At 34.7% G+C, this 14,247-nt stretch overlaps 1 protein-coding gene across 4 annotated transcripts in view; it reads right to left on the bottom strand.

Moving 5' to 3' along the window:
- The window catches only part of LOC107660851 (CASK interacting protein 2), a 66,188-nt gene that overhangs the window by 31,652 nt on the left and 20,289 nt on the right, over nucleotides 1–14,247 (bottom strand). For all 4 annotated transcript variants that reach the window (XM_016450275.1, XM_016450277.1, XM_016450276.1 and 1 more), the window contains exons 3-7: nucleotides 13,748–13,799; nucleotides 7,721–7,818; nucleotides 6,099–6,244; nucleotides 4,548–4,643; nucleotides 1,465–1,577 (exon numbers count right to left, since the gene is read on the bottom strand). In XM_016450275.1, coding sequence (XP_016305761.1) covers nucleotides 1,465–1,577; nucleotides 4,548–4,643; nucleotides 6,099–6,244; nucleotides 7,721–7,818; nucleotides 13,748–13,799 — 505 coding nt within the window. The remainder of the gene's footprint in view (nucleotides 1–1,464; nucleotides 1,578–4,547; nucleotides 4,644–6,098; nucleotides 6,245–7,720; nucleotides 7,819–13,747; nucleotides 13,800–14,247) is intronic.

A 14,247-nucleotide genomic window follows, 5' to 3' on the forward strand; every position in this document is an offset into this window, starting at 1 on the left:
TGCACGTATTTGTACTGGTGCAGAATAGTACAGCCTAGCGCATTTCACACAGGCTGCTAGATTCACTTTCGCCAGAAAGTCGTGTATGCCTAAGGTTAAAAATAAATGATGTTTATAGTGAATGCCACTATAAATGGTCTTATTTTTACGATTTAGTTTTAATCCAAATGATGCGTGTGCTAAGTGAGTGAACATCAAAGATCACACAACAGAATTGCGCTCTCTCTCTCTCTCTCTCTCCCTACCGTTAAGTAACTTGTGCATTGTTTTACTTACTTCTTTTTGACGTATCCGACCGAACTACAAACTTTCCAGTGATGTCTGTGAGAAAGGTATATTCACTCGACAAGCTCGCGCATCTGCGCCGCCGCGCGCTCAATCCACTCAGCGTGCTTTGCTTAGCTCGCGCACATCAGCTATACAGTCAATCAATACTGAATGTTTAACATTATATTCATTGCATACATATACTTCGTAGACATCCTTAATCTCTTGAATGGCACTTAACACATGCTGTGTGGTATCGGCGTTTGGTATCGGGGCATTTTAACGAGTACAGGAGCTCAGCATCGGGCCCGATACCAGTATCGGTGCATCCCTAATATATATATATAATTAAAATGAATATAATTACCCAAAAAAATGTTAACATATTTAATTATAATATAATAATAGTGCTTATTTAATTTAACTTAGAATAGAATAGAATAGAAATGTTAATCATAAACAAACAAAAAAAACAATCATTATAAATCTACTTGTTTTCCACTGAAATTGACAAAAGTTTATCGAGAATACCTAAAATTGAATAAACTGGTGTAATTAAAAACTGGGTATTTTGTCGTTTTATTTAATTGTTTGTTAACCTCATTTTCAAGGTTCCAATATGGTTCGATTGCTAAAAACTAGTGCTGTCAAATCAATTAATCGTGATTAATCGCATCCAAAAATAAAATTTGGTGTTAACACAATGTTCGTGTGTGTATGGTGCATATTTATATATAAATATACACACATGCATATATTTAAGAAATATATGTAATATATATTCATATTTATATATAATATGAATCATACATAAATATATATAAATATATACACACACACGTAAATAATTAAGTAATATTTACGTGTGTGTGTAATATGCACCGTACACACGAACATTGTGTTAACACAAGATTTTGTGTGTATAATGTGTGTTTACTGTGTGTATTTATATATACATATAAATATACACAGTAAACACACATATTAAGTAAACAAACTTTTATTTTGGATGTGATTAATCGATTTGACAGCACTACTAAAAACACCTGCCTATGTCAGTAGTAGGTTTTTAAACAAACTTACTGTACCTCTGTGAAACTATTTCTACATCAGTTTGAAAAGCAAATATTTAGACTGAAAGGAAGATGTAGAAAAACACAACAGGATATAAAAGTAAGGGGTTAGTGAGAAGCAGACCTGATGATGTCCTTATGACCATTGCAGGCAGCAAGATGCAGGGGGGTGTTATCCCTGCCGTTCCCCTCTAAGAGAGCTACCACCATGTTACTGTTCAACAACAGCTGGGTCACCTGGAGTAAAGAATTAAGACACAGTGAGGAAGCCATCCAAAACTAGAACACTTTCAGTCAGCAAGTGCTCCAGTTTTGCCTACTAATGTCTAAACAAGATGTCACTGCCAATGTAAAATACAAGAACGCAACCAGCCTGAGTTGTCAGCCCAGGCATTTGACTTTGTACTCCCTGGCATTGAGAATCTGTCAAATGGAATTCAGTTTCCAGTTGGGGCAGAATCCTCCTGCAGCCCAGCAACGGACTCGCTGGTGTGCTGCTAAATTAGACTCATTCCATCAGCCCGACTCTCTGCAGCATTTGCATTCTATAATTCCAAATGATTTGGGCGAAAGATTAAATACAAGTAGTTCACCCTGGCAAATCTAGTTTAACTGTCATCAGGAAAGCCATCTTTTAAAGCCTTTCATCTCTATTCGCCCACCTTAGGGCTTGTGCAGGCAGTTTGTATGAGCTTACTGATATTCTTTGCCGCTGAATGCATATGTAATACAGTCTTCACCAAAATAAACAAGACCTCGTTCAAGCTCTGTTATGTCATGAACTCCTGCTCATAATTATAATAGAGATTGCAGTGTGGAAATAGATTCAGCACTATGAGCTTGCATTGAGACTGGGATAACTCGGATGGATGTTATAAAGGGCACAGCTATTTTAAATCAGATAAGCTCTAACTATATTGACGCAGAAATACCAATAGCTGAACAATTCCACTGCACCCATGTCATTTCATGTCTGCTGGTTTTATTCTCTGGTCATGTTTTACTTTTGTATAATATCCACATATTGTTAAATGAAATATCAATATTACATGAATATTAAAATACTTTTTTAACTTTATTTTTAAATTTTTCTTTATTATTTAAACTTTATGGCCGATAACCAATAAATGGTCAATAATATATTCTAAACTATTTTGTCAAAAAACTAAAAACACTAAAAACTAAACCCAATCATTTTAAATGCATTTAGGCATCACTAAACTGTAATACACAGAATGTAAAATGGATATTCATTTTGAGATTTGCAAAAGATTACATTCAACAATAGTATAAAATTACTCTTTAATTATTATCTTTAAATTATTCTTTTAGATGATGCAAAGGTAAATTGTAAAAAATTATTTTTCAAAGTTAAAACAGATTAATCAAACTTATTGGAAATTATTTTAAAGATTATTGGAGTTTGTTTTACAAGAAAATACTATTTCAGTCTTTCTACTTTAAAATTTCAGATTTAATTTAATGTGTTACTTGCCATTTCTTTGTAATTATTTGAGTGAAAAATACACATTTTATATATATACAAATAAAGCTAAATAAAATAATTTTACTACCAACAAAACTTTTATCTAGTTGAACACAAATGGGTGTGTTGAGTAGTGTTAATTTCATTAATGAAGACTATGATGAAAAATGTTCATTGACCAGCTTTTTTCCCATGACTAAAACGAGACTACAATAAGGTCAATTAACGATAACTAAGACTATATCAACATGCAATTTCGTTGACGAAATAAGACGAGACTAAAGTGTATTCAAAAAGATAAAAACTTTACCAAAAACCTCTTTTTATTTTCGTAAAATAAACGCGAGCTTTCATGAGTGCAGTTGCCAGATATCAAGAGTTCTAATCCCCGAATCAGAGCTTCGCTGTTAAATTCATACATTTTCTGCCCGGTGTGTTTTGCTTATTTTAAGCAATCTGGCAACCATGCGCACGCACTCACTCCTCATTGCGGAAGCGCAGATGATCTGAAAAACAAACAAGCTGGAGTTTAGCGATCTAAATGAAAGCGTCATTCAGCCGGTGTTCTGTCGATCATGAGATCTCACCATATTGTTTGCGATTGTGATCGCTGAATAAATACACTTACTCAATCGCTGCTGTTTTAATAGAGAAATAGACTATTGCAATTATGGAATTAGTGGAATTACTAGGAATTTCACTATTATAATATTTTTCGTTTGTTTTAGCTGTTTTCATAATGTAGACAGAGAGATTGCATGAGTGTTTGGGTGTTGATTTATATAATAAAAACCCTATAATAAATCAGTACACTAGATGAGGTAAAATACACCATGTATGTGTCCACATTCTATTGATTTGTGCTTACTGGAGAAAGTGCAATACCTGAAATGCAAAAGTAAATTTCTCAAATGACAACAATCATTACGATTATAATTTTGAGAAAAATTTTTTTTTTATCAGTTTAACGATTATACAGAATGAAGAGAATGTGACTAATATTTCATTGACTAAAAAACCTGACTAAAATGCTCATACATTTCATTGAATAAACAAAAACAGGACAAGTTTGTCTACATATGATAACTAAAATGTACATTTGAGCAAGACTAAATTAAAAATGGCTGCCAAAATTAATACTGCTGTACGGTTAATTAATAATAATCTTATTGCTAAAATGTCAAGTTTTCTTGGACTAAAACTAGACTAAAATGTTGAGACTTTTAGTCGACTAAAACTTGACTAAAACTAAATAGGATAAGGTTGACTAAATATGATAAAAACTAACAAGGACATTTTAGCCCGGGACTAAGACTAAGACTAAAATGAAAATAGCTGACAAAATTAACACTAGTGTGGAGACAATTTAAGACCCAAAAGCTTATTTCCATTAAATGTAATAACATTTTTATTTCTGTGTTTGTTAGTCTTTAAAAATGCAAACTGAATATTCTGCCTCTTAATTGTGATTAAATCCGGCATTTTCACTCAGTAATTATTAATATAGTGTGAGAATAAGCCTTTAACTCATTAACAAAACTTCATTCTGTTTGATGTAGTCAGGATCTTTCTCTATTTGCTACACCACATTGGCAACTCTAGTATGCTTTTTTGAGACTAACACAATTCAAACACATATTAATCCCACTGAGGTGGTACAGCAGCAGGTCCAAGTTACAACATCACAACTGATGTACTGTAACTACACTCTCGTGACTCACCTTGAGTCTGCCAAACTCACAGGCCAGGTCCAGAGGGGTCTTCTTGGCCTTGTTGACAGTACAGGGGTTGGACTGGTGTTGTAGTAGCATTTCAGACTGAGGGGAGACACAGACACACAGAGATACTGTGAAAGGGCAGAGAGGATGTGTCTGGCTACATAAGGTTTCTGCGATTACACAATAGAAGACCATGTCAAAAGCCATATCAGTTTAAATCTATCCATATATGAAAAACTGAAAGAGCATCCAAAAAGGGCATGGACTAAGAGGGGAAACTCCAAATAAATACTGTATATTATTGCGTTATATGGCACACATTATACCCTGTGACATGTTTTGTGAGGAAGGGTATGCCATTTGGAAAGGGAATACTCTGCATTTCAAGCCAAACAACTGGTCAATCTAACCTGGTTCTGAGAGGTATCATATACACAGCGAGGTTAACTAAAAAATGCATTGTTTTGAAACAAAGCCCTGGACCTGCAAAGTAATGCTATCTTTGCAGGGGACCTCTTTTCTGCCTCGAGCGTGCAACGACACGTCTTGCATTTTCCTTCCTTTTCCTTTAGAAAACATGAAACAGTATGTATCCTTTTTATCTAGCTGCCAGAGATCTGTAAACAGCCTCAAAAGCTATATTTTGGTTTTCACAGCACATTCCTGAGTCATTATCAAAGTGCTGCATTCAGCCTTTTTGCTCATTTATTTTGAAGATACTAGTAAGTGACATAAGCAGTGATGCACTGAAAATTCGACAACCGAAAATAACTTGTCGAAAACAAATTTTTGGTTTCACGTCAATGGCCCTGGCTTTATATTTACCTCAAGAAATCCATTCAATGCCCATAGTTTGCTAGTTAGCTAGAAATATTAACTCTAGAGAGAAGCATTTAGCTAGATATTTGCACTATATTATATATATTATTTAACCTGGTGCCTTCATTATTTAATGTAAGTTTAAATAAATCTGTCATGAAAACATGCTGTTAAGAGTTTAATTTTTATTACTGCTCAAATGTTAATTTCATTACCATTTAAAAGTTTATTTTTCAAGAGTGAATTAGAGTAGAAACAATTATATAATCAAAAAAGTTGTTAATTAAAAGTTGTTGTAATTAAAATGATTATATACAACTTTTGATTTGAGTGTTGATGATTAAATACATTTAATTAATTGATTATAAAATATTTGTTTTTTGGCTAAAATGAAAAAAATTTCAGTTTCCGTAAAAAACTCATTTCGGTGCATCACTAGATACAACAAATACAAATCCAGAGTTTGTAATGGGAATACAATGTATTTCCCACATTGCTTGGGCACTTCTATGATTGTTTTTTAAGTCATTCTTTGGATGGAAGTCACTTTAAGCAGCCCAGACAACATCAGTACATCAAGTCCCCACCATACCTGTCAAACATACCTATTTTTATACAATGGATCGTGGTATAGGTGGAAGTCTGAAACCTATTTGACTTTCGACATTGTTCTCCCTTTTGTCAGTGTAGACTGGCACAAATTGGTCAATAGTGGAGGAGCAGTGTGCTACATACCACCTCATAGTGTCCGTACTGTGCAGCCAGGTGGAGAGGGATCTGTCCATCTTGTGAAGCCCCATTCACAGAAGCTCCGGCTCTCAGGAGCATAAGTACAGAGTCAGCCTTCCCCTGCCAGGCAGCATAGTGCAGTGGACGCATACCTACAACAGTGAGCAGAAAATCATTATTTTCACAGCTACTTGTTCTTTTACACTGGAAACATACAGGGCTTCTTTCTCTGGTGGTGCAGTCATTTGTCTGTTGAAATGGGAAAAATTGTGACTACCTAGCTTGTCTATGTTTAGCCCATCCACAACACAAGTTTGGAGTTTGAATAAATTACTATTTGTATAAATTTGTTTATAGACTTTTTATCCAATTTGTTTTGATGGTACATTAAAGAGATATTGACCCAAAGATTCTCATGTTGTTCCAAACCTGCATGGCTTTGTTTCTTCTGCAAAATACAAACTAAGATGTTTAGCAGAATGTCAATGCTGCTCTTTCATATACAATGAAAGTGGCTGGGGATAGGAACATTTGTGGTCACCATTCATAGAATAAGTATGGAATAACATATGAATGAGTAAATGACAAAATATCTTTAAATTAATACAAAACTTTCACAATATTACACGTACAGAACATGAACATAGATTAGGATACATGGAGAGTATAACGTTCGCCGTTTTCATATATTTTCTGGATATTATGTAAAAAAACAATTCATTGATTTATTATTAATATTTTGGACAAAAAGAGTTAATGTGAGGGAAAATACAGTTGAAATTGTACAGTTTTCCAGTTGTATTGATGTTTTCGATTATGCTTTGGAGATGATAAAGAAAAAAATACGGAAGCCTATATGAGAACACTTGAGACCATGGTCACTTTTTTACTGGCCTTATGCTCTGAAGCATTTTTTAGAGCTGTCAAATTGATTAAATGTGATTAATCACATCAAAAATAAAAGTTTGTGTTTACATGATATGCGTGTATTGTATACATTTATATGTACAGTATATATAAATACACACACATGTATATATTTAATAAACATATATATATATATACACACACACACACACACACACAGTATTACATATATTTCTTTTAGAAATATATATATACACACACAACTTATATATATCTTAATATACACAAGTATGTGTGTGTATTTATATATATGCATATACACAGTACACATACATATTTTATGCAAACACAAACTTTTATTTTGGATGCAATTAATCGATTTGACAGCCCTAATATTTTTGTAACTTTTTATTTTTTCATTTTATATATTTGTCTTTATGCCTATATGGCATGACCACTGTGATCTTCTGACTTCTAGTGTTTCATCAGGTATCAGCTATCATTGTATCAGGGATATTTAGTTTTGATATCTTTACATTATTTTGTGCCCACTTATTAATATATTCTATATATTTAAATGTACTTTATTTACTATACTGTTGTTTTTGGACCTTGCATTTGTTGAATTATATACCTTATCAGAAAACAAAAAGGTTATTAAAAAAAAAAGTAATTATACAAAAGATAGTAAAGTAAGGAAATACATTCTAAATGTTTTACAAACTCATTGGCTCATGGATAAAAATGGTAAAGTGTCTCACCATTGCTGTCTTTGATGTCCACGGTGGCTTGTGCCTCCAACAGCAGAGACAAGAGGTCAGTGGTGCCAGTGAGAGCCGCATGATGAAGAGCTGAAAAACTGAAGAACAGAGAAACAGTCCTGAAAACTACACAAAAATTATGTTAAAATGTTAAAATGTACAAAATGTTAAAAGCTACCTAGACCCCTAAACTGAATGGCTTATTGCTTATATTCACAAAACATTTGGCAAAACAGCAGCTGTTCCGATTTAAGAAAGAATAGTAATAAACTGTAAACATGAAAAATATGGTGTATTTTATGTCATGATGAGCCATACTGAATCAATATATCAAAAAAGGCCTTCGTTCATTTTTACAAACAGAATATGACAAATATGCATCTAATTTTTCCATCTGGTGTGATAGAGGGAAATGTTTGGCCAGTCTGGTGATATTTCTGTCACAGGGTTCAACTGAGTACAACACTGTGATCAGTCCTGATGGCACAGCTAGAGCTCACTGCCCAATTAGAAGACAGATCTCTGCTTTCACAGTCACTCCAGCTCCTAAAATATGCATGTGTTTGAGGGAACAGACGACTGAAGAATAAATAAAAGAACATTTCTTAACATAATTTAAAAGGATTGAACTCAACCAATGTGGATTAGTCCTAATAAAGCTGCATCTTCTCCATACATACATAAGTCATGGTCCTAAATGTAATAAATAGTGTGATGTTCGAGACAGATCTAGAGATATGATATATTGAAGGGATTGCTATTGTAAGTGAAAGAGCTGAATTACAGGATTATCATTTCTCAAATCTGTGATGACAAGTATGCTTAGCAGTTACTAATCTATGGGACAATATGTGGTCATGTAGTTAGTTGGCAAACCTTTGAACATCCTCACGCTCAGTTCTAGGAATGGCTATTAAAATGTGTCAGTGCAGCTAATAAGCATATAATTAGCTCCATAGATTAAGCTGACTTTTCCTTGCAGTCTCAGATTGTTTCCAGGGTCTGAAACTGAATCTGGCGGAGCCGCGCAAATCCCAACAAAGCACTTCTGTCTGCGGTAGATAAATATATAATTTGTATTAAAAATATATCACAGGAAGAGAATACCAAAATTAGACGTACTTGTCTTAGAGAGGAAACTGTTGTCCGTTTTCACTAGCAGCTAGCTTCTGCTTTGCACAATACTGTCATCCGGTGTCAGCGTAGACAGGTTCAATGATGCTCCAATTCAAGTTGCTCAGTATTTATTTAACAGTTTAAAGGATCAGTTCAGAGAAATTCCTTTCCAGTCCATAAGTGTAACTCAACAACATCACCATAAAATCCCTCTGACTTGAGTTTAATGATGGGTGAGACATTCGTGCATTTTACAGTGCACTTGTCAAAACCTGATTTTACCAAAAAACACCTAAAATACAGGAGAATCAGGGCCTAAACAGAGTGCACACCATACAGTGAACAAATTGATGAAATCAACCAAAGGACATTACTTCTTCAACGGTTACTATATGATTCAAATTTCAAAAGTTTTAAATCATGAACTAATTAATTGAACATATTTATATTTATATATATTTAAACAGGATATATGACACACTACTGTTCCAAATTTTGGGGTCAACAAGATTTTTAATGTTTTTGAAAAGTCTCTTATGCACACCGTGGCTGCATTTATTTGATCAAATTACAGTAAAACCTGTGATTTCGTTACATATTATTACAATTTAAAATTATTTTATTATTTTAATGTATTTTAAAATGTCATTTATTCCTGTGATGGCAAAGCTGAATTTTCAGCAGCATTACTCCAGTCTTCAGTGTCACATGATCCTTCAGAAACCATTCTAATATGCTAATTTGGTGTTTAAAGAACATTTCATATTATCATCATGTTAAAATCTGGTGACTTTTTTCAGGATTGTTTGAGTAACAAAGTTCAACCTAAAATAAAGAAGAAAATACCCATTGTGTGTGATGTCAACATGCGATTAAGGTTATGTTCCTCATAACTTTACATTAAACATCAACTTTTTGCAGTCAGTGTGGGCAGACAAATTACTTTTAAAGGTTTTTCCAGGTTAGGACACGTAAGGTTCCCTGAACCCATTTTACACCTCCTCCAGTCTTCTCCTTCATTGCATTGCTGCGGTGCTCCTACAAGCCCTTTCATGCAGAAAAGACAAACCGACCCCTTTATCTCATATATGAGCACAACTTCACACATATCATCTCCCAAAGAGACCATACACCAAAATAACACCCAATACTGAAGCTTCAGCAGGGACTTGGTTAAAATCTTATGAGGGTTTAAAATCATATGAGAGTTTTGTGAAACTAACAAATAAGAGATGGAAAAAAGCACCCTGCGGCTATTGTTCAGAAGCCACAGATGTTGAGAGTGAGTAACGCTGATGATTAATATGACACATATCTGAAGAATGCTGTGTTCAGTCTATGGTACAGCACACACTATCTGATCCAAACTTCTTAAACACATCAGTATGTCATCTACTGCGCATGCTAAAAATATCCCACCAGGATTTGACAAATTATTATATACTATTCCCATAATACAGATGGCAGTATGATTTGAAGTTCCTGATACTATAATGGAAGGCTGGATGGATGGATGGATGGATGGATGAAAGGAAGGCGAGCAAAAGGAACAAATGAGTGAAAGAAAGAAAGAAAGAAAGAAAGAAAGAAAGAACGAACAAAAGGAACAAATGAGTGAAAGAAAGAAAGAAAGAAAGAAAGAAAGAAAGAAAGAACAAAAGGAACAAATGAGTGAAAGAAAGAAAGAAAGAAAGAACAAGGAAGGAAGGAAGGAAGGAAGGAAAGAAAGAAAGAAAAGAAAGAACAAAAGGAAAGAAAGAAAGAACAAAAGGAAAGAAAGAAAGAAAGAAAATCAACGAACAAAAGGAACAAATGAGTGAAAGAAAGAAAGAAAGAAAGAACGAACAAAAGGAACAAATGAGTGAAAAAGAAAGAAAGAAAGAACAAAAGGAACAAATGAGTGAGTGAAAGAAAGAAAGAAAGAAAGAAAGAAAGAAAGAAAGAAAGAAAGAAAGAAAGAAAGAACAAAAGGAACAAATGAGTGAAAGAAAGAAAGAAAGAAAGCGAACAGCGCCAGTAGCAGTGATGAATAATGAAATGTTTTTCCTCCACCTCAGCTGCAGGTCCCTCAGGAGCCGGTTTCTCAGTTCCTCTCCTGCTGCTCACAAAAGCACAAATTAGCGCTCATGCTAATGTGAGGCCCTCAACTTCATGGAGATGTGCTTTCAACTTTCTGCCACTTTCGTCTCTCAAGACTAATGGGACCCCAGATTCAACAACAGCACACACTGTACAAAAGCAATTAGACTTTACCCAGCAAACAGGGATTAGTGAGTCACAGAAATGAGAATGAGAATTACATAAAAACACATGTTAACAAATAATATTCCCACAAATGCTGTCCCAAATAGCCTAAGAGAGATGTCTTAACAAATAGTTTCAATATTGTCCTGAACATTAGCTCCCAGCATGCACTGCAGAATGAACGTACAGATATTTGCTACTCTACACTGCTCAAAACTCGCGTTTGAATCGTCAGTGGCAAATTCTTTAAATATAAAAAAACGTACTTACAGTCTGTGAGTCAGAACAGCCGGCACTGTAGTCTACTCTAACAGGATCAGGAAACAGTCCTCCATAAAATGCGCTGCACACATCTGATTATTTGGGTTGAACTGTTCTGGAACAGTGTTGTAAATACAACTTAACCACTGATTTCTAGTCATGTCTTCATGTCTACTTCTACAAAGTAGTTTCGCTTTCACAACTAAACACACAGCGCCTTCACGACATGGCAGTGGCGGCAACAACAATACTACAGCAAGAATAAAAGTTATGCCTTCTTTCTTTGCGTTAACATTTGGGCGGCGTTATGCAAATCTTCCCACATCGTGACGTAGACATGTGGGGGCGTGTTAGTTTTAGGTAGGCGTGGTTGACTCTTAACTTTTATAAAGAATATCTCTTTGGATTTGAGACTTTAGTCTTTGCAACTTTACAGATCTTCTTTATGCACCAAGAGCTTGTAACACTCCAAAGAGAAAGGAAAAATTGAAATCGCATCATATGACCCCTTTAATGATGTCCTTACTACCTTTCTGGGCCTTGAACATGTCAGTTGCGTTGCTGTCTATGCAGGGTCAGAAAGCTCTCGGATTTCATCACAAATATATGAATTTGTGCTCCGAAGATGAACGAAAGTCTTACGGGTTTGGAACGACATGAGGGCGAGTAATTAATGACAGAATTTTTGGGGTTTTTCATTTCATTTTACATTTTTTCATTTTTGGGATCTCTTTAATGCACTCTGATATTATCAATGTTACAGTGACCGAGAGAGCTCAACGCGCTGCAAATGAAAAAATACATGCAAATAGAAAAACACCTGCAAATTAAAGAAAACATCTTCATCAATTTGACAGCACACGCGCTGCAAATGCTCACAGCTCAACCAAATAAAGAAACGCGCTGCAAATGCTCACAACACAACCAAATAAAGAAATGCGCTGCAAAAACAGAAACGCGCTGCAAATACTCACAACACAACCAAATAAAGAAATGCGCTGCAAAAACAGAAACGCGCTGCAAATACTCACAACACAACCAAATAAAGAAACGCTCTGCAAATACTCACAACACAACTAGTGGTCGACCGATATTGGTTTTTTGATGGCCAATAGGTTGTTTGCAATCACGTGATTCTGATGACGTGCGAAATGCAGCTGGAGGGCAGGAAGTGATTTTTCTCCATCGAAATCACTAACAAAACTCAAAATGCCGGTGTTTTGCGTTGTTTATGGATGCTCAAATCGACCAAACCGAGAAACCACAAGGAGCTTTTATCGTGTACGAAAATGTGTTGTTCATAAGGAGGAAAAAGTCAAGAAATTGGTTGAAAAACACAGGAAAAAGTGGCTTGTAAACCTGCGTCTGCGGTCGGGAGGAGCGGAGCCGGATAATGCTTGTGTGTGCAAATGGTTAATATAAGATATAATAATATATTAAGATATTAATAAAGATATAAATAGATTGGGCTGCCACCTCTCATGCATTCAGAATTCAATCAGTGCTAATTGCCACACGTAGACACGATGTAAATAAGATATTATTTGCAGTTCAGAAAGCTTCACTGATTATAAAGGAACATCGTAAGATTGCGATAAATTGAAGTGAGTGACAGCTTTTTAGTGATTATATGCAAGCGCTATTTGATCGCTTTCTAGGCTATAATCAATTCAGAATTTGAATAAAAGTTTTATTTTACGTGCTGCTAACTGGACCAACAGCCACATATACCACTTTCTAGTAAAAAAGAAGGATGTCAACATGATACAACAGCACATTTCCAGTGTTTAAACAGGTGGGACATGCACGCAATGTTCTGATGAGTAGCATAAATGTGACCGACGCTTTTGTGTAGCTGTGTCTGATGTACTCTGTTTGCTTCAATCTGCTTCTCAACAGTTATAAACATGCAAAACTCATACATTTGAGAATTTGAGTCAAATTTTCTGAGTTTACTGCATAAATATTTTACTGTAAAGGAGGCAGGTTTGGATGACTCACAAAACAACCCATCAAAATGTTATCATTTCTGTATATTTATCCCTTGTGCTGTGCAGAAAATCCTTTACCTAATTTGGTGCTCTTGGTCAAAAATGACCAGACTTTTAAAAATAGCTGGTAAATCTCACATTTCATTGCTATATTATCAACAAATTGAGTCTTTTTGTCAGCTTGTTTTCTTTCAGCAAGCCACATTGCACCTTACAACAAGCTTATGCTTTATATTAAAAAGCTTTATTTTTAGTCCAATGCACTAACATTAACTATTATCTTCAGTAAAAAAAATAAAATAATAATAAAATCTTCTATATACATATGTGGAAAACAAGGAAACTACATATATAATACATAATTTCCTTGTTCTCCACAATTTGGACCAACTGTGTGGAAAATGTGAGAACTTACCCTTCTTGGTCTTGGTAGTTCACATTTAGCCTCTTTGTGGAGCCCAGCAACTCTAGGAAAACATATGGAAATAAAAGTCAGGACATGATGTGATGTTTTCAACAAATCAGTCAGCTGCTGATCCCTCCATTAGAGAGGTATGAGGCATGATGATGTCATGGCATGAAAGCACTCATTTCAAACTTTCAACAGGCATTTGTTTTGTAATCAAACACAATGTAGATTGATGGTTATGTCATGTTTTTTTTTTTCTGTGAGTGACAAAACATTCATTACGAGTCTATTTTGTCATCTGAACAATATTTATATGTAAACCCACATTTTTATTATAACTTTTTTTTTTAATAAGAACTGAAAAGTTAAAACAGTTTAAAGAGGTCTTAAAGGGTTAGTTCACCCAAAAATGAAAATGAAGCTGCGTTTTACTCACCCGAGGCATCCTAGGTGTATATGACTTTCTTCTTTCAGACGAATCCAGTCGGAGTTATATTACAAATTGT

Source organism: Sinocyclocheilus anshuiensis, unplaced genomic scaffold (genome assembly GCF_001515605.1).
Source record: "Sinocyclocheilus anshuiensis isolate Anshui unplaced genomic scaffold, SAMN03320099.WGS_v1.1 scaffold2562, whole genome shotgun sequence".
Lineage (NCBI taxonomy): Eukaryota > Metazoa > Chordata > Actinopteri > Cypriniformes > Cyprinidae > Sinocyclocheilus > Sinocyclocheilus anshuiensis.